Source organism: Rhipicephalus sanguineus, chromosome 3 (genome assembly GCF_013339695.2).
Source record: "Rhipicephalus sanguineus isolate Rsan-2018 chromosome 3, BIME_Rsan_1.4, whole genome shotgun sequence".
Taxonomy (NCBI): domain Eukaryota; kingdom Metazoa; phylum Arthropoda; class Arachnida; order Ixodida; family Ixodidae; genus Rhipicephalus; species Rhipicephalus sanguineus.
In genome coordinates, this window is record NC_051178.1 from 48,756,756 (window position 1) to 48,777,955 (window position 21,200).

Sequence of the window (21,200 nt, forward strand, 5' to 3'; positions counted from 1 at the left end):
ATTTCTAGCTGACTTTGAGAAGCAATTGTAATATTTGTGCTGCATGTTGTGCTTAATATTTAACTCACGTGATCACAGGACCCTCAACTACCGATCGGCAGCGTCTTCTGACCATATTCAAAAAGTGTTGCAGGGCCTCCTTAAGTTCTGCCGCCGACAGGATGACATCACAGTCGCCAAGACATATGTACATGTTTGTTTCATGCGCTTTTTCCCATATTTCACAATATCAAATCCTAAACAGCAGAGCTCAAAGATCACATTACGGAGTATCGCAATTGACGATGAAATTGTTTTAGTTGCCATATGGTTTATATGAGCATTATAATATTAAATTCGTCATATAGTGAAAACAAAATTGCAAAGCCTCCTTTACCCAATGACCACTATGAGATATGTTTGAATAAACACATAAAGATGTCAAGGCCACAGGCAACTCACAACAGCAGTTTCGGAATTAAGGGACGCATGGCGCCCTCAGATGCTGGGACAGCCAGCGTTCCATCTTTTCTTCTTTTGGCACGACAAACAGGCGGTCTGCTCTTTCTTCCATTTCCGCGACCAGTTGCTCCAACTCCAACAACAGTCTCAACTGCAAAACGAAGCAATGTGATGCGTTTAGGCATGTTGCCATATATACAGAGAAAGCACCAGATGGCTCACCGTGTCTGGCGGGCTTGGATTGGATTTCTTTGTCGAGGAGCTTCTGCTGGAAGCATGACCTCGCAGAATGCGAGCTTTGGTCCCGAGGAAGTGGAAGTATTCACGGAATGACGTCACTGGACATGTCTGGTCGTGACGAAGGTTTCGTTGCAGAAGGAAGCGTGCCACCTGGTAAAAATCAGAGAAGCAAACTAGTGTGGCATATTCAATATAAACATGTACTCATTGATACAGTGAGTACACCGTAAACAAACTTACTGTAAATGCAACTCATAGAAAAAGAAAGTTGGCCCGAAGGGTTCTTCACAGAAGGATGTCTATGGAGAATATGAGCAGTGAACTACTCAGCTACAGATGTGGTCATAACTGTCATTGAAGTGTCGATTGAATTCACTCATACAGCAGACGCCAGAACATAAAGCATCACTGCTCACATCAAGCTGTCTCTTTGCAATCTGCAATGCGACCACTGGAACCACAGTCAAGGTATCCACAACAGCATGATCATCATCATTTTGCAAAGTAGGGAATTACCCATTACGCCATAATTCAGCGTTTTGCGAAACGAGGTACTACTCGCTACGCTTCTGTTAGCCAATATGCGCACCTATATACCTGCACACTTTGATGATGCTGTAGCTGGTGATCATGATGAAGAATTATGGCTAAGCCCTTTGCAATGGGTGGGAAGCTTTACAGCACCCACTCGTTACGCAATTTACAATATTGTGCGATGCCTGGTGTTATTTTACTCTTCTGCCACACAATATTTCATCTGCTGACGCAATTCCTTGCCCAACATGACACCTGTATAGGGTCTTTCAAAGAAGTTTTGAGCACTGGTGTGACTCTGTGGTAGATTAATAAACTGCCACGCAGAATGCCTGGGTTCAAATTTAAATTGAACTCCATTTTTTTCTCATTGAGAGCGATAGCTGTGGCGGACACCAGTGGACAACTACGCCGCCAAAATCGTCCGTAATTGTGAGCTCAGCTTACGCTGTGAAACTTGTTCGACATAACTCGAAACTTCACTTTTGAAACGCATTACATTTTACTTCTTCTTTCTTGTAATTTTCTTGTAATGCAACACACTTATGGTGGAGTGGTTGCTAATAGGCTTGTGTGAATATAAATTTCTTTGTTTCAGGCAACGCAAGAAGGAATTATAATTAGGTCTCAAATAATTTCAGATGAAGTAATTGGAATAACAGTATTTCCAAATAAATCTTTAGACAAGTGCCAGAGGTTGACAACTTTAACAAAACTTAATATTTTTTGTGTGGCCCCCTCAAAAAAAAAAGCTTAATCTCCCAGGTCGCTTCCTTTTCAAAGTTCTGTTATTCAGATACACTTATGTAAAAGTCCAAAATCAAAATTTCTTACAACAGTAGCAGCATATAAACTAGTCTATACTTTCAATTTTAGGGTGGTTGCGCCTTGTCATCACAGGAGTGTTTCACATTCACCTAGCTGTCGAACACCAATTGAGTAAGTATATTTGCACCTCAACAGCTCGGGGTCACGTGACCTGAGCAGAATGTTACATGCAATGTCATTGGTACAGCGGCACCTCACTGTTGACCCTGTCTGTAGTGGGTGCTGGCAGTATAGTGAGAACTACGAAGAGGTGTGGCATAGGTTACTGCCCCCCGGTGACATGAACCAACCAGTGGCACTGGCAAAGTAGCAATAGTATTTATGCAAAGCCGGGTATTGCCTTGTCTTTCATTCAAGTTGTGTGGCATTGGTATGTACGCCATATGTTACGTTTCTCCTCACGTCACATGACTCTGAGCTATTGAGGTGCAAGTAGACTCTCCCACATTAATCATCACAATGCTGTGAAATACAACACCATGTGCCTGATGCAACAAATTTATGCTCTGCTGCTATGCCTTCTATCTGCATGCAAGCAAAAGCTACGCTATTTAGTGAATGAGCAGATGAATTTGTTGAGCTTGCTCACCAATTTTGCAGTCTTCAGTTCAGATCAACACACATGACCTTGGGCCCAATCATTTATGAATGGTGAATATCTCACAACAATCTGCCATCCATACATATATTGGCTGTTAGACCTACTATGCATTGCTGCAGGTTTGCCACAAAAGCTCCATTTTAGTGCGTTATCGACGCAAGGATATTTTAGTGGCAGTACAGATAACAAGAAGCTTAAAGTTATAGGCACTGTGTATGGCTGCCATTTTTAACACTATCGCACATGGATGTGTCTGAAAACTCGAGTCAGACACTGCTGGCATCTAAAATTTAACTATGTGCAGCTGAAATCGAGAGTTCGACGGAAACCTGTCTGGTCGGGAAGAAACATGATGAATGGAGCAAAGTATGTCGGAAGGGAACGTCGTAGCTACGTGTATTGCGTCGCTACGATGTAGAAGTCGCCCACGTGCCTGTACGCAAGTTAAGGCAAGCACTTGTAAGTGGGAAAGACAAGCTACTGAAGGAAGCCTTTCCTGGTGTTGTATACAAAATCCCTTGTGCGGATTGCGATAGTGTTTATATTGGGGAAACTGGCAACTTCAAACAGTGCATGCGCCAGCATCAGAACGATGTCGAAAAGAAGAAAGTGGCGTCTAATACACTGGCCGAGCATGCAGCTATGACTGATCACACCATTGACTGGACAAACACGAGTGTCATCGGGAAGGAAAGAAACGGGAAGTCACGCCTGTATCTCGAATCGCTCGAGACACAATCACTGAATCAGACACTGAATCGCAATGATTGAAACCTTCCCTCGTCCTACGCGCGGTGCTTGCGTCTCGTGCTGAAACCTATATTGGGCGCGAGGCCCACCACTGGAGACGCGGATGCTGCAATCGCTGTGACGTGCAGGGTTGGATCACGTGACCTCGCCCCGGTCTGGCAAAGGGAAGCGGACGGTTGAATGCGTTGTTTTTAACCGGGATTTCGTGGCGTTTTCACTTTTGAATAGCGTTGTTTTGTTCTCACTTCTCGTGTGTGGACCCCTAGATAGTACTTACACAGTACAGAAAAGTGCATTAAAGTTATCGGTGGCATGGTACTCTTCTGCTCCGTGCCCCAGTGCCCTACGTACGCGAAAGGGCCAGGCGTGAGCTTTTACTTTTACCGCTACCCTGCTTTTCACGAGCATGATGCCGCTGTCACCTGTCTTATTTTATTGTTATTTCAAGCCTGTGGTGTTAAAATGGACACCGACCACGAATATTCACATAAAAGCAAGACGTTCACGCATATCTTGCGGCAAAAGTATGTTTCAGCTTTTTCGCAAGCACGCGCTAAAGCCCATTCGATGCAAAATGATTCGTTACCTTTTACAAAAGCAGCGTGCTCGGCCCTCTGGTTTCCATATCGGTGGCCATAGCAGACGACGCCGGCAGTCAGGGCGCTGTCTAAGGCATTATGGGGAACGTAACATTTCTTTTTGAGCAGCTATTTAGCATGTTGGACAGTCAGTGATGAAGCCGCAGCAGTATTTTGCTGTCTTCGTCAAAGTGAAGTACAACAATAATAATAAAAAAGCAGACGCGAAAGCGGCTGCGGGCTGAGCGGGAGAAGGCTGGCAGAGCAATCCAATCTTGCACGTCACAAGGATGCCTCCGCATGGCGGCGCCACGGTATGTCCTCGCGCCCAATAGGAGACATTAATAGTTGTTTGGCCTCATTGTGAACAATGGCCTCCATATGGAAGCCGAAACGTAATTTTCTTTTAAGCTTTTATTTGATCGGTGTACTTCGTTCCCTTCATTATGTGCAGTTACTCCCACCAATTGTATGTACATTTTTTAGTCTGTTTTTGTCTGTACCAGTTGTAATCGGTAAGGTATGGTAGATTTTAAAATTTACCATAGTTTAATTGAGCTCATAATCCAGTCTAAAACATAACAAAAGTTAAAATGGCATGCGAGTAGCATGGACACTTTCGCTTGAAGTGTGACTTCACGGAAGCGCGAATTCCGCCTACAACGGTGGTTTCGCCACAGTATAACAGAAACTGCCGTGAAACCACATTTTCAGGCAGGTTATATGGGGAAAAATGCATACATTCGTTCGTTTCGAATAGGGGAACTACGAATGCTAACATTTGAGGCAAAGTAAATATGAATATTGTATTATTCATAGAATATTCGAAAACATTGAACATTTACCCAAGCCTAGTTGCTGAGAAACACACTTTGCTGATCACATGTACATAGATAAATGCCCCGAAGCTGTATAGACAGCCAAATTCTTAAAAAGAAACGTAACAAACTTTAAAGCAAAAAACCTAAGTGTGTCGTTGCATGAAACACGGTTTGAGAATGAAGTGGTACAAAACCCACGCGACCTTTGGCGATCGAGCGGCACGTGGAGAGGGAATAGCTTGTTGTGGCGTCATCAATCATACGATCTCATCATGACGTCACAGTTCGCCAAATTTTTTGGCGTCATAATGACGTCATCAAATGCCGTCCTGTGATCATGTAATTGCATGACATCATGACTTCGTCAAAGAAGGGCCAATTTCATAACTAGTGCAATACTATATGTCAGATGCCGAAAGCTTCTGGAAGTGGGGGCAGACATCAAGAGCGAATGGGAGCATAAGACGTAAAATTTAGTGGGGGTTTGAACTCTACTCCTGCCCCTGGCTACATCTATGGTCTTGCAGTAGAATCATCTCACGTGAAGAGTATAGGGTTGCCACCTTTTACCAAAAAAAAAAAAAAACGGCCCCTCGATGGGGGGGGGGGGTGTTAACAGGAGACTAAAATAATATTGAACAATAGACGCTATGTCAATTCTTTCGGCATGCAGTGCCATTTAATGTAACATTGCTTTCATTGAGCCAAATAAACCCAATGCACAAACAAAAGCAGCTCAATCAGCTAACCAACTAGCCTAATTGCTGACATAAAAGTACCCGTGATTGGGAATGATGCTTCGCTTATAGCTCTGAAATGTGCTGCACCACAATGCTTCGTCCATAAAAAGCTCTTCTTTGCGTATGAATCCAACAGGCCAGTGGCATTATAGACACAAAGGAACGTTAAAATGTGCATATGCCACAAAAATGTTGGATATTCAGGTACCATACATGCGCAATAGTATGCTCTATTCCAATGATCGGTAGACTTGAAAGGATCCCAGAAAGTGGTTGACTAATAGCGTAAGAGTTTTGATGATTGACGATAAATATTTACCGTCGTAGTTGTTGAACTGACATTTATAAAACACCCAAAAAATAATCGCGATATTATGACAAAAACCGGTACAGACTAGCAAACGGCCCGCCATCTGAAAAATCGGCCTCACTGGTCTAAAACCGGACAGGTGGCAACCCTAGAAGAATATCGACAAAGAGTGGGAACTGCTTACCATAGCTGATAGTAGGAGTCCACTGAATAGTGCTGTGAGCATCCCAATCAAGCTCACAAGGTCGCTGCTTCCAACAGACTCGCCAGCATTTTCCAAAACCAGAGTGGGCATTCCCAGGAGGCGCCGTGATGCAGCCAGAGTGGCACGAAGTAGACCCCGTTCACGTCCTTGCTTTGGTTGCAGCAGCCATGATGATGACGCAACAAAGAATAACCAGCAGAGCTAAACAGAAAAAAAATCAATAAATGCATGGCACTGTCAAATGCAGCAACTCATTGCAAACTGCAAGTGTACTATTGCATGAAAATATTTTACTGAGCACTCCCGTTAGGAGTACTTGCACAAAACATGTGTGCAATACAGGTCGCCATTCCCCAATCTGTATGAAAGTGCAGATTAGAATGGAGAATAGAACACAAATGAAATTGCAAAGTTATACCATTCATGTTTTAATCTCCAAATGGCCAGTTAAGAAAGAGTTCCAGCACGTTTCGTGACATGCCATTTGGGACTCAGCGGCTAAAGAGTTAAACAAGAGGTCATGAGTTCAATTATGAGCACCAGTATTATCCATTGGGCAAAACCGCAACAATACTAACATGTTGGTGTTTGTGTGCATATTTAGGAAACCTGGATGATCTAAATTAGTTCAGTACCAACCACTAAGGCTTCTTTCATATTCTGCAGTGCAATGCTCTCAGCAAGCCGTACCAACCAGACTCTGTCTGAAGAAAGAAACCTAGGCTATCTACAGGACCTAATGTTCAGAAGGCCATGCAAGCTCTATTGGGCTTAATTTCTGATTCACTGTAATTCAAATACCCTCATGTGTTTATGTTTTTATTCCCTCCTTTATCTAGTAATTTTTTTATTACTGTCTTCTTTTGAACCCCTATTTTATCACCCTAGTGCAAGGTAGCGTCTGCTTGACCTCCTTGCCTCTCCTCTTCATCTCTCTCTCTTTCTTTCTGCAAGTTACTGTAAAACACTATTTTTATGTATTTGTACCGGCATCACATGTGCTCATTCATGATTCTTAATTTCTGTTAAAGAGAAATTATGCGAGGTAGGTAGTAACAAGTTGTTTTCAGGTAACCCCTTTACTTCCCTGTAATTGCGTGACACCCGTTCATGGCACAACTATGTGAAAGGTAACGTTTCATTGGAATCAGAATGCTTACTAAACATAAGACACGTAGGATGTGGCCGTCATTTAACAGGTTCCCACTTCAATTTCTCTGTTCGTTAAATCAATCGACCATTTTACTGTTTCCTGCAGGACTTTCTGCAAGAATATTATATTTGTTTGTTGACACACACACACCTTCACACTATGCCTAAGGGCAAGCTTTCGAAATTTCAGAAAGGTCTGAAATTTATTTCCTTTTGCCCAATCAGTGCTTTCTTCCTTACTGTGAATGACTATTGAAGTGCATGCTTTTCAAGTCACACCTGGAAATACTTCGAAAACAAATTGGGGTGGCACATCTCGAGCCTGTAATGAAATGTCAGTTGGATCAAACAGAGATGCAAGTCATCAGATAAAAGAAAGGACTGAAGACATGAGTGATTGCTTTGGAGTTGAGTGCACAAATGAGTAGTAAAACTTGGGAAATGTTGCTTACAACAAGATATGCTAGTTGTTTCCGGTAGGTCCTGAGCTGCAGCAGGACAGGAAACGCGTGCTTATGCCTGCTTACGTAGACACCTCGAAGGACTCCAAGAATTGCCAAGAACAGTAAATATGCCAGTAGAATACGGCAAACCTGGAAAATGTTGCGTGCAAAAAGAAAATGAGTGTGAACTGAAAAGACACTGTGTGAGCCTGAAGCAAATATGGACAGTCATTAATTTCTACACCGAACACCTCGTTAGTATTCTGGCACATAGTATATGCATAAGCTGATGCGCGCTAGTACTATAGATATATTTTCTGCAAACCTTGCATCAAAATTTTGTTGCTATTAGAACTAGAATGGTAGATTGCTAGTGACGTCCTTGAACGACAATGACAAGCAAAACACAATGAAAGCTCGATAATGAGAGTGTCCCTTGGTTTATTATATTACTCACAAAAAGGCATCCGTCCTGGTTCTTTGTCTACATCAGTAAATTCATGCACTGTTACACCAATATCGGCCCATTTCGTGAATGCTGCAGTACCACATTTTAAATTGATGGGGGCATTACTAATTGTTTTGGAATGCATGATGACAGCCATATATAGAGAGCCAAATCCAAACAATGTGATTTCATTTAGTGATCGCTGCTAATGTCGTCATTATAAGTGTTGCATGTTTTGCTTCGTGGACACAAGTTCAATGAATAAGAAGTCCTGTTCTCCTCGTGATTTTCTCAGCCAATGCTTATTACTGTATATCTTATTACTTATATGTTGGTCTGTTGGAGAGCCCCAGGGGACATTCAGCCACATTTCTACACCCACATCGTGATACTAGAAACACTTTCACGGTGAATGTGTATCTCTCTGTTGGTTGATGAGGAAGCCGACATATGGCAACTACAATTGGCTCACACTGTCAGTCGCGGAGAGCACTTTAGTCGCTGCAGACAAGTCTTCATCGCTGTCCAGGTGAGAGGAGACATAACATCGATGACTTGCCCGGAAGAATTGGCAAACGCAGTAGCATGCACCGCACACAAAAACGGATATCTGAAAATGAATCAATGGACAATGATGAAAGCTCATCAGAAAACAATGTTCCATTAAGATAACTCAAAAGATGCAATAAGATGCCAGAGTAAATTTAATCTATTCGCTTTCACATTCTGCAATGGTGCGTGCGCACAAAGCCTCTATGTACAAAATACTATGCGCATAGTGTACCAATTTCTTTGATGTTGTAAATAGTAATGGCAGAGCTTTTCACTCAACGTTAACGCCCCATGAAAGCTTCCTTTTAAAAGTGAAATATTACGCTCCAGACTGTTGCAATTGAGATTATTTTGGCGGCAAAATTGTGCTTGTTATTATGATGTACTTATCCATTATTTGCTTCTTAATCTTGCTGGAAATTGACATCATCATGTAATTACTGTTTTAAATATTCCTGAACATTAAATTTATCCTAACATGGTGGTACAATCTACGAGATGGTTACTACAGCTGTCCTCAAGATAGCCTCTCTAGTCTTTCTTTTTTCTCTAAGCTATATCAGCAGAGCAATACATAAAGAAACTGGAAAAGAACTTTTTTGTTTTTACCTACCTCATGTACATTCCAAAACCGAAAAAGCAGTGGCCATTTCAGCTTCAGGTTCCTCCAACACAAAAATCTCAACTTGCAGCAGAGGATTGCAGCGAGGCAAACCTAGAGCAGAATGAAAATATTATTACAGAATTTTCACACCTTGATAAAAAAAACAAATAAGGAAGAGAGTATTACGAGTATATCGATAAGTTATAGTATCAATAGCAATATCAATGTATTGCACAACTACAAGAAGTACAGTTTTCACATTTATTAGAGTAAAAATTTGGTTAAGAGAAAAGAAATCTAGCAAATTTTGTCATGCATGCATAGGCAAGGCAAATATAACCAGATGTCAGCCGATTACTGTGAACATGCTGTCACAATGCTGGTAAGACAAACAACAAATGGTCCAGACATAGGTGGGAAAACACACGGAGCTGCTCTTCACTTCAGCGCATTCTCCGTTTGACCTCCAAGACTAGGTGAGTGGGAAAGCAGCATGCACCAAACCAATCAGTCATCTCGGCTCCCTTAGCCTTTGCAGCTGCTGCAGATTACTGCCAAGTTAGAGCACACAGGCCTATGCACTCAGCCTCTACAACTGTCACCACACCCTTCCATAATGCATGTTCAACTAGTCCCGTACCGGGGAGGACAGTGCCCTCCAGGGAAAGACACCATCCCCATTTGAGAAAGATGCGGGGAAGATGGTCCACCACATTAAGTCACCCTCATTCACTTATCATTCTTGCACCCACGAGGATCTTATCACACTCGAACTTTACAGAAAACCATATGGTTACGAGAATTTTTTCTTCAGGATTACCCCTATAATTGTTACTGCAAAAATAAATTTACCAAGAAATAAACTGGGAAATCAATTTTAGGGCTTTTGTGTTATGTGTTTGAATGAACTAATGAATAAAGCCTTACTATGAGCACGACTTTCATCAATTTCATCAACATCAGTGCCACTCTGTCACATAATTACGATGAGGAAAGCGAATTCTCAGCCTTATTCATTTGTTGTTGCACAACACTGCAGGTTTACCTCTGCACCATTGAGCTTATATAACTAGGTTTGTGCGAATAGTAAATTTTAGGTTCGAAGCGAATTCGAAGCAAATAGTGATTCTGGTCGAATAATTTCGAATCGAATTCGAATAGTATATATCACATATTATAAAGAAAAATGAGCATATCTGTCATGACCCAACCAACCTGCGCAACGTTTTTTTTATATTGTAACAAGGCAAATGCAAATGTCATTCTTTTTTGGTTCAAAGTAAGTGGAAGCAACTTTGAATAGTAGCAGGATTTGACTTTTGGTAGAATGCAAATGATAACCCGTAAAATATGTTACCTTTTAAAATTTACTATACTTGGAGCATACAAGCCGGTATAGCAAGTTTTTGAACTTAGAAAATGATGGATCGATGTGAGGCTAATATGTTCATTTAACCTTCAAGAGAGACTTCGCGCCAGTGCGGATTTTCCCTGGAAAGGTGTATTCACGGTATAGCACCCCTCTACTGCAGTGAAACCACCTTTACAGGAGATTACAAGCAAACAATGCGGATTTTTCCTGGAAAGGTGTATTCACGGTACAGCACCCCTACACTGCAGCGAAACCACCTTTACAGGGGGTTATAAGCGGACTAATATACACCTATTCGTTCATTTCGAATACTTCGAAATTTTCAATAATTTACATTCGAATCGAAGCGAATTCGAATACCGTATTATTCGTTCGAATATTCGAAGTGCTCGAATATTCGCACAAGCCTATATATAACGTCAGGCACCACCATAAGTACATATTATAATTTAATGTATGCAATTCTAACACCCGACTGGTTCATTCTCGATAACATCTTGAGAACTGATCCTTAGTACATTCTGTGACAGTACTGTGTATGTTTTTTTCTTGCCCTGGTAACAAGATATTGAGAAACGTTCCGAGCTGACTTCCCTACAAGGCAAAAGCACAGGGGAAGATGGAAACTTAAGGGAGCAAATCTTTGGGCAAGTTGGTGATCCATTATGTGACTAACAGCGCAAAAAAGAACAGGGGACAATGAAGAAACACAGACGCGCTCATCTGTGTTTCTTCCTTGTCCCCTGTCCTTTTTTGCTCCGTTAGTCGCATAATGGAAGATGGAAGCTTGAAGAGGTGCAAAATCCTTGAACAACGGGTGTTGCTGGAGCCAACATTTCAACAAGTGGACAAAAAGTTGACAAAGACGAGTCCACTAGAGAAAACGCTGGCTCCAGCAACACCACTCGTTCAAAGGTTTTTTAGATGACTTCTCTACAATTCACAACAGCCGAAAGGCAGTCAGCCGAATTAATTGTTGAAATGGTGATTGCTTGACAGCCTTTCGATAGTCCTTGCTCTCGCACCTTAATTACGACAAGCAAGGTTGCATCAGAAATGGTATGCCAAAGTGAAATGAATTACTTTTGTTGAATCTGCAAACCGCCATATTTTGGGCAACCGTGCATTGTGAGAAAGCCAGCACAGCCCCTTTTCTAAATGGTGCATTTCAAAACGCAACACGAACAGAAATTTCTCTGACTGCAGTTTACAAGAAAATGCGTTGTAAATCCGAACACTTTGTTTTATAATGAACCAGGATTCCAGGGCAATACACCTGAAGAGATCAGAGCAGTGCGTCCCAACGCTGTCGTTCATTCTAGCGAAAGAACCCAAGATCATCACTTTCTTTCCTTCTTGCATGTGCTATGTTTGCTGTTAATAACATGAGCCCCGAACCTGCCACCATTTTCTCTTAGTCCTGTGTATCACGTCATGAATTCTAGTGTTAAGCTGTGCTATTTATGCTACATTTCAGAAGGAGGACGTATTCAAGTAAAAGTTGCACCTCTAAGAATCCTGCTGTCAGCATTGTGTCCGAGCAAGAGAGGAGGTGCACAGAAACACATACGTAGAAGTTGGTCCGATTGCAGGCACACGTCGGAGCTACAGCCACAGAGCTGAAAACGGAGACAGCAGATATATGTAGTTAGTGGTGATGTCTCGAATATGGCTGTTGTTCATTCCGCCGTACATTGAGAAGCCAAAGCTAAGCTGCAAAATCCTGGTAGCATTTGTGCTACCAAGAAAACATGATAATTTTGAAACTGACAAATTTCTACCATTCCATTTACTATTACACACACTTTTGTAAGTGCTCAAGCACAATTATTTTGAAAGCTTTAGCACTGATCTTTGCCTGGCGTCATCTCATAGTGACAAGTTTCCACATTAACATCATTCCAGCTAGCATAACAAAATACTGCCAATTCGTCTAATTTGTTTCACTCTTCAATTTAAAATTCATTACTGTGGGCCTACCTGAGTATATTGAGGGCATGATTGTAGAGCTGAAACTCAAGTGTAGGATCACGCATGGCCATGCCGTCTGAATGTTCGTGGCAACTGAAAAGAGAAAGAAAAATGATAACTGGGAAGTATTTTGTTCATTCAGGCAACAACATCAAAAACAAGCTTACTTTTGCAAAACACTGAGCGTCTTTGCTAAATATGAGTGCTGTCTGAACAACAGGATTGGCAATCAGAAGGCTGTGTATTGAAGGACCTGTATTTTTCAGGAAGTCGTTGAAACACCTACTAGATGATGCTGTCATTGTTCAGGCAATCACTTCAACTCTTGATGTTCAGGTGAACTGCTTTGTTTTTTCTTGTGTGTTACAAAGAGCTGCACTTATAAAGCCAAGAATGATTCCTTCTATACATGCATTACTTGAAAAGCATTCTAAAAAGGGTGTATTTCTCATACTTGCAAGATGTGAGATGAGCGTTGCACTTTATATGTGCAAGTGACGACCTCACCTTCTGTTTTTTTAAATTTTTTTACGCATCTGCAGTAATGCCCAACTCAGCAATGTAAAATTCTGCATAAATAAACAAAATAAACCCTCTCTGGCCGGTTCTCATGTAATGCAGAGCTCCATATGCAGCACGTTACCTTTTGTGCACAGCAGGGTGAGCTGCTTGTACGAGATGGGGGCACAACGAATAGTTCCGGGTAAACCTCATGTCTTTGCCATCAGTGCAAACCTGAGAAGGCTGCAGAAGAACTGATCCGGTGGCGAGAAGCAGACGATGGGAGTCATTATCGCACAGCATTGTCAGAAGTGGTCTTTCTCGCAGGCCATGTGGTTTGCAGTCGAGTCCATTCATGCTGCATCAAGTGGGATTGAAAATCATGAGTAGATGTATCTGTTGAGACACTGGCCAAAGTAGGGCCGTTGAAAAAACAATAGGGTTAATGGACATCACTGTGAATATGTGAAAATGTAAAACTTGCAAGGGGGGGCGGGGGATTCGAACCCCCCCGACCGCACCTCTGGTTACGCCAATACCTGGTGGTATAAAATACACAGGTAAAAATCAGTGAAGTTTACAACAAAGAAACATGTCTATGAGACAGATTTCCGGGGGCTTCCCAGGATATCGCCTGAAAATTGAAAAGCCAAAAAAGGCTTTTCAATTTTAAAAGATGACTCATATGTATCAAGTTAAATCTTCTTACAATTATACAGCAAGACGCACACAGAAATCTCCAAGCAAGCAGCATATTGCCAATCCCCATCTGCAGTAAACCTAGCGACACCACCAATCGCACCAGATATGCTGTGGTTGCCATCTCTCATCGGTACCAAGAGTCATTACCACTCAGTAGATTGTCAATAGTGTATACTCATGAATTTACCTGTGAATGAGCTGCCCAGTGCTCTGGCGCTGATGGTACAAGGCTTCCACACTCTCACTTTCGGCGTTTGCCAGAAGTACCATGATCAACAATGCAGAGGAGATAAAATATCTGTAGAACAAAACAACAACCATGAATGCACATCCTTAATGAAATATACTAGTTGCGACCGTATGTGTGATAATGCAGCATTTAGGGAACAAATATATAAGACACTCGAAATAATTAGCTTACGTGTCACAAAATAAAAAAGTGCTTTACAGTCTGCCATATGGCATTTCTCTGAATGACATAAATTCTCATGCACAGTGGTACAATTTGTCATAGAAAATATTTTGCATAATTTCCGCACTCATAATTTTCTCATGGTGGTATGGCATGGCAGCCACAAGGACGTCAGTATATTGTTTTGATGTTTCAGCAGCATCTGCTTTTAATGGATTATCACTGTTTTGGATTTCGCTCACATTGAAAGATGGGTCATGTCACGCTTAATTTTACGCGTTAGTATTTTATTGGGATAGCACATATGTGGACGCTTGGGACACATTTTAAAAATTGGCATTCTCAGAATCGTGCATGTGCAGTTCATAGTGTGGAGGGACATAGAGGATCACCAGGGTGCATTTGGCTGCAGAAACAATGAAGCATCCAGTGGCTATGTACCAACAGTGACTCAGTAACGTTGGTAGGAGGGCCAACAGTACTTTGCTTTGTGCTGCTAGCCCGAGTACTGCATGCACACGGTCAGTTCCCACCAGCAGAGACAAGGAGGGGATTACATGTGGATCCATTCTGCACTAGGATGGCCATCAGTCTAACCCGTGCGCCAAAACTTGTGCGTGATGGCTGGTATGGTGTACCAGTGCAAGTGAACATATTGACAGCTGTCCTCCTGTGCTGGCTTGTCACCAGCCCCTCCACCAGCCACACTGCTTACGACTATACCAGATAACCATAGTTGGTTAAAAGCTTACTTGACTCAGCTTGAGGCTGATTGTTATAGCTAGATCTGGAACAAGTCACTACAATTTATATATTCTTGATGCATATGTGTACCTTCAATTACTGAGTAGATATCTATGTTACACTCTGCTGGATCAAGCATGGGTGTCTGCAGCTTGAATAGTGCTTGATTCTGCCAAGCTTGCATTCTAGACATATGACATGTAGTGAAAAATCTGGCAGATCCCACGCATTGTAGGAGTCGATGTCGTCTGAAGCAGTTAGCAAGTAGCCTAAGCTGCATTTGTATTACTTTTTTATTTTATTTTTTTCTTGCTTTGAGCCAAGCGTTGATGCGAATCGACATCTTGGTGTATTCTGAGTAACTGTGTACATATTGTGGGCGTACCTGGCACATCGGCTACACCGGCGCCTAAAGGGTAGCTTATGATCCGATGTGATGTCAACATTCACGTTAGTGTACACAAGTCAGTTAGATCAAAATGAAATGCATGCTACGTGGCGATGATGTGCATATTATGTATAAGTAGAGGTCGTCGGCGTATTCTTCCGAGTAGGGGAGTGGCTATGTGGTAGAACACTCGACTGCCACACAGAATGCCTGGGTTCAATTCCGGCTCTAAAGGCAATTTTTATTCTTAGTGTCTATTAGGGTTTCTCGCTCACCGACAATGCCATCAACACCTGCACCGGAGTTTCTGCATCATGGGCAACTTAACCCTTTGACATGCTATGTACACAATTCTGCACACCACTTGTTTTTGCTTTTTGCAACGACTAGGGGCTTAGAAAGAGCAAGATACACTGTGCTGTGGATGAAATGAACCTCCTGCATAATAAATTTGTCTTCATTTAACTTCATTTTGCAGTGTACTGTTGTATATGATCAGTTTGCTGAAGGCACTACGCTGTTTGACAAGTCGTTCGACGTGCCCCTTCCTGCGAGCCATGTCAAAAGTATAATTTTTCTTTGTTCCAAAGAAACCTAACCAAAAACAATTTTGCACTATCTTTGTAGCCCGACATTTCATTCTATATTAATGCAAGAACAGAGCATGAATGACTTCAGAATAAATAGATATTTAATTACAATTTAATTAATATCAGTTACTACAACACACATAGCTTAACGCATTATGACATTATTTTTGTTGCAATAGAATATCGAGTACCTTGAAGTAACGTTGTATCGATTTGATGCACTTACAGACAGTCCTTCATAGGTGGCATCTGAAAGGGTTAACGCTATCGCAGTGGCAGATCCAGAGGGGGGGCGGTAGGGGCGATCGCCCCCCCCCCCCCTAAGACTGTGTGACACCCCCCCCCCCCCTTCCCTCTAGTGCCTGCGTCCACCTCCTTTGTCAGGTTGCCCCGGCTACCACTGCCCAAACCACAGAGGAAGCCGAATGGCTTGAGCGTCCGTTTCCAATGCGGAAGCTACCGGGTTCGATTCCCAGTGCCGCCGGACACCCGCCGGTTTTTCTAAAGAGTTGCCCCAGCCAGGCAGTTTGTGTTCTGGGCGCTCTAGAAGGTGCCGTCGTCTTTCCTCGAACTTCTCTCACCCCCTTTTCATAAGTTTTCCAACGACGAGGAGCCTCTGTTCTGCTATTTTAGTCCCCCTCCCCTGGACAGGAGGATTGAGATGTTCTTCTCGACTAGAGACGGTTACTATCCTGTGCTTTTCTCTTCTTCTTTATCCAAGAATTTCATCTCCTCAACCCCTTGCTTCCTCAGCAAAAGGGGGTGGCAGCTTGGGGTATTCAGACGGGGTAGAAATGCTCGGGGGAGACGGGGGGATTGCGGATCACGTGACCGCAACGTCATGGATTAGCGAGTGGGCGTGACCCCCCCCCCGCGCCTCCTCGGGGGAGACGGGTACCTTTTTTATCTAGCGAAATTTCGGGCTCTTGTTTGGCCACATTGTTGCACTTGCTCCTGCAGAGAGCGGCAGCGGGTGTACAGTCTGCAGCTGCATGGTCGTCTGCAGCTCGTCGTCAGCAGCTTGTCAAACGGGTGGTGCAAGCCACCAGAGTAGTCTAGTAACACTGGTCTCCCCCTCCGTTCACCTCGTCTGTGTGAGTGGGGGGCACTTGTGGAGACTTCTCCTCGCGAGCTGACGTCACTAGGCTCCGCCTTTATCCCCCGAGCATTTCTCCCCCGTCTGAATACCCCTTTAAAGGAGCATCGACACAAAAAGTTTAGATCTTGTTTTTTCTACGGCTCACTTATTACGGATGGAATGCTCGTTTCCTGGAGAGCGCGACGGTTAATTATTTGTAGATAGTTTTATAGCGCCCAGCCGCAGTTTCGGTTTCAGAGGGCGCGGAGTGAACACAGAATAGTTATCATGTAAACAGTTATTTGTATCGAGAGGGCAGCCACCGTACCGCAAAGAGACAGCGAGAGACACACTACGCGACTACCTTAATTCCCTCCCTGGCCACCCCACCGGATACAATGGAATCGAAGAAGCCGGCCCAGCGCGTCGTCATTCAATATGTGCCGGGCATCAGTGAACAGCTCTCCAGGGTCTTCGGAAAAGCGGGGGTCACAGTAATTCACAAACCAGAATCGACGCTCACCCGCTTGCTACCAAGGCCGAAAGACCGACCATCACCAAGGCGTAGTCTACAAGGTGTCGTGTTCTGAGTGTCCAGCCAGCTACATAGGCGAGAGCAAGTGTTTCCCGGAGAGAATATGCCAACACAAGAACGACGTCAGGAAGATGGAAGCGCAGCGCAGTGCTCTTGCAGAGCACTGTGAGAAGCACGACCATAAAATCGACTTTGACGGCGCTTCTGTTCTAGAAACAGAAAGGAATCTGCGAAGAAGACTCTTGCTCGAGTCTCCGCACATTCAGCACACACCTGCAAATGTGAACCGCTCGCTAGGAACAGTGCCCCCAGTATACGTTCACGGCCTCCGAAACGTGAGGGAAAGGGAAAGCCGGAGCCGTGGTGAGAGAACAAGACGCGGCCATGCTTCCATGACCAAGGCAGTCACTCCCTGAGGAAGGGACCGAATCGATCCCGAAACGTTGGGCTCTCTTCAAACTGTGGCTGGAGCCATTTCAACTTCATAAAACTGCGTGCACATGCGCACCGTGTCGTCAACTCTTTACAAAGAAGGCTTTCTGGGTGCTGCTATAATCCCCTCTGAGGCGTTGTAAATATCCGTGACCCCCAAAAAATGCACTGCCAAGGCAAGGACATCAGCATTTGCACTCCCATGCAAGTCACTCCCATGCACTCCCCCTCTTCCCGTTCAAAAAGTCTGCTAGGAGAGAGCGCTCGCAAGAATCGTGACAGCCAGCACAAACTCGTGGCGCAGGTGGTGGTTGGTTCGTTACACGAAAACCAAAGGCGAGCTTTGCGTGCAGTGGCGCTACACGCACTTTAAAATCGATTTTAAATATGTTCTAGGCGATATTATCCATCGATATTTCGTAGGTGATGCGTGTGTGTCCACCCAAATCTATCCCACAAGTTATCTCGCCTTCAAAATTTTGTGTCAGTACTCCTCCAACAAAGTCTCTTCGCGGCGTAAGGCAAGATGCTGGACTGCACACATCGCTGACATATCTGAACCAAAGAAGGTTATCACAACGAAACAAAGCCTGTAGGAACCTTTGGATTGTTGCCGTCGACAGGATAAAACAGTGTTCTTCACGTCACCGTTTTTTCCGGCATTCCCAGTGCAGCTTGTCGCTTGCCATGAAGTTGTCCCTCTAAGAACTCAAAGGTAAGAGGTTCTTGAAACGATGCACCTGCAGGTATTAGGCTGCTGAAGTTACTAGAACGTAGGGTATTGCCGTCACTGCCGCATCTTGCTAAAACGTAATTGTTCGAAAGAAAGTCTTTCCATGGCAAAAAGAAACAAAAAGCTAAGGCTGGACGAATTTCGCCCCCCCCCCCCCCCTTGCCTACGTGCCTGTCCATGGCAGCTGCAGGTTTTTCAGATGGCAGTCCTAATGCTGTAGGTTTGACGTTGCACTGTGCTTCTTACAGCGTAGGAGTGAAAGGAAAGTGGCTGCATCGCCTTTGTTTACGACAAGAATTTCCACTCTCAAATTTGGCGAGAAACAGCGGTGCGCATTGACAAGGCACAGGCGGCTGGCGACTGTCCCACCGTCGTGCGAGTGTCTAGACGCGCGCGTTGCTACCCGAGTCGTATGAATCTTGAGACTGGTACTGTGGTTGCCACTTGACCCGCCCCGGCGACACGAGGTAAGCGTAGGTCACGCACAAACATATAGCTTGCGTTTAGAACTTTCGCTTTGATATCGTCACCCCTTGATTCTTTTGTTTTTGAGTTCAAGAAGACTTGAAACGTGCCTATCAGTCACGCCAGTATTCAGCCAAGTATATCCTGCAATTTGTCGTTATTAACCTGTTCAGAGCAGCCAAGAAATCCGCAAACTGACTACAGTGTATCTTTCTGCAGCCCTTCTAATGCAGTTACGAGGAATGTACCAATATCCTACATAATCCGCTGTAACACTATAATTGAATTAAGTACTTTTTTCTTCAGTATATTTTTTCCACATGTTAAAAAACTTCAAGGTGTGTTTTCCAAGACATGTGAAAGAATATGAACATGAAATGTTTTCTTTTGCATGAAATAATTGCTGCCCACGATTTTGTGTTCGGAAGTTTCAATGGTACTGAAGCAATGACACACTGACTGAGATAAATTTTCTAAAGTACAAGCGATATGTCGCACGCTCATATATTCAGCATCTCTTGCTCATGCTCAGCCCGATATAATGTTAATACACACATTGCGATTTATTCTTTCGGTTACAAAGTGCGCAGCTATTTTTTAAAGGTATTATGCAGCAAGTCACTTGCAAGGCTTACGTAAATATGCGTAAGCACTGTGCCACTTGCTAATTTTCGTCGTCTGTGATGCTGCTGCTGTTCCGCTTTGTCGTTGCTGTCTTCGTTTTACTTGTTAAAACGATGCAACGTACGCGTGGAGATGAGCAAGTGGAGCTGTGCTTTATTTATTTTGAAGCACTCTCTAAAATAAATAGCTTCATTTGCAAACGGCACATGCGCAGCTTCGAAACCACCTGCCTACACTCGCGTGCCTCCCCTGGTCCGGCTGTCAGAAACGCTATTTCTTTATCGGTTAAAACCAATGACGGTTCAGTCAAGCATTTCTCTCCTTGTTTCTTTATCAAGAAGGCTTCTAAGAGCTGCCACTCGTGCCTTGTCGCCTTGAAAGGTTTGACCTTGCTTCTCAGCAACTGAAAATGACCTGGAGTGGGTTGAGGGGGAGTAACAACGGTATTACAGTACCGCTCTTCCTTTCTCGCTCGTTGTGCTTTCGTCGCTGCTAATTGTGGTAAAGGCACCCCAACACCACAAAAGTTTTTGTCGAAATTTACTGTGTGGTGTCACGCCTCATTATTGCCTGTCAGCCCATGCATTCTTAACGATCCACCTGTCGTTCTGGAGACGCACTAGTGCGTCACTGGAACTGGGAGCGGACGAGCGAGAGAGGAGGAGCGCTACTGTAATCCCATACCCTATTTGTGTACCGTGTTTCCGCAACTTGAAAAAAGACTCTAATAGCACACCGTGCACCTGCCGTGTCGTCTCTGCTGCCTGTTCGGCGCCATACAGATGACTTTTGTCCAAACGAATAATCCGAGTACAAGTGCTGACAACGCGAGGTCAACGAGCCTCCTAATCCCCGGAAGGATCGTGAGAGATGCGGTCCTCAACCTCTGAAGTCTTGCGCGGTCAACGGGACATTGAATTTGGAGTGCAGGTGTGTGCTCATCATGACCCTACAAAGGTTCTAGGATTGGTGGAATCCTGGTGTGGTGCCAGCGTGGAGAGAGGGAAAATGGGGTGGACCTCAATCTGCTAATTTAATCCTGTGCTGGAGTACCGTGCCTGTTCCTTGTCATCTGGATAATGTAAATTACTTGTATAGTTTTCTTCCTTCCATCAACTTATCCTGATGACTGTCCGGCAAGACACGAACCCGTGTTCGCACCGGCCACGCAACCCGATTTCTAACAAAGGCTTAGCGCAGCAAAATGGGCATATATCTGAAGTGTGGTAGCCCGTAATTTGTAGTAATTCTTCCAATTTATTAAGATTAGAAAACTGATTAGGACAACTGAGTGGAACCACTTTAAGTACAAATTAACAGTATTTATGCTGTGATGGGGGGGTTCTTTTAATAATAGTAACACTAAAAACAAAAGTGAGCCCCCCCCCCCCCCTCTCCAATTTTCT

The 21,200-nt window shown here is 43.7% G+C and overlaps 1 protein-coding gene across 1 annotated transcript in view; it reads right to left on the bottom strand.

Annotated features, from left to right (window-relative positions):
* Window positions 1-457: 457 nt before the first annotated feature.
* LOC119385456 (uncharacterized) overlaps window positions 458-21,200 on the bottom strand; it is a 529,083-nt gene continuing 508,340 nt past the window's right edge. The window contains exons 41-50 of the mRNA XM_049413202.1: window positions 13,981-14,091; window positions 13,234-13,449; window positions 12,600-12,683; window positions 12,127-12,238; window positions 9,257-9,358; window positions 8,564-8,701; window positions 7,653-7,793; window positions 6,028-6,249; window positions 664-831; window positions 458-592 (exon numbers count right to left, since the gene is read on the bottom strand). Coding sequence (XP_049269159.1) covers window positions 458-592; window positions 664-831; window positions 6,028-6,249; window positions 7,653-7,793; window positions 8,564-8,701; window positions 9,257-9,358; window positions 12,127-12,238; window positions 12,600-12,683; window positions 13,234-13,449; window positions 13,981-14,091 — 1,429 coding nt within the window. The remainder of the gene's footprint in view (window positions 593-663; window positions 832-6,027; window positions 6,250-7,652; window positions 7,794-8,563; window positions 8,702-9,256; window positions 9,359-12,126; window positions 12,239-12,599; window positions 12,684-13,233; window positions 13,450-13,980; window positions 14,092-21,200) is intronic.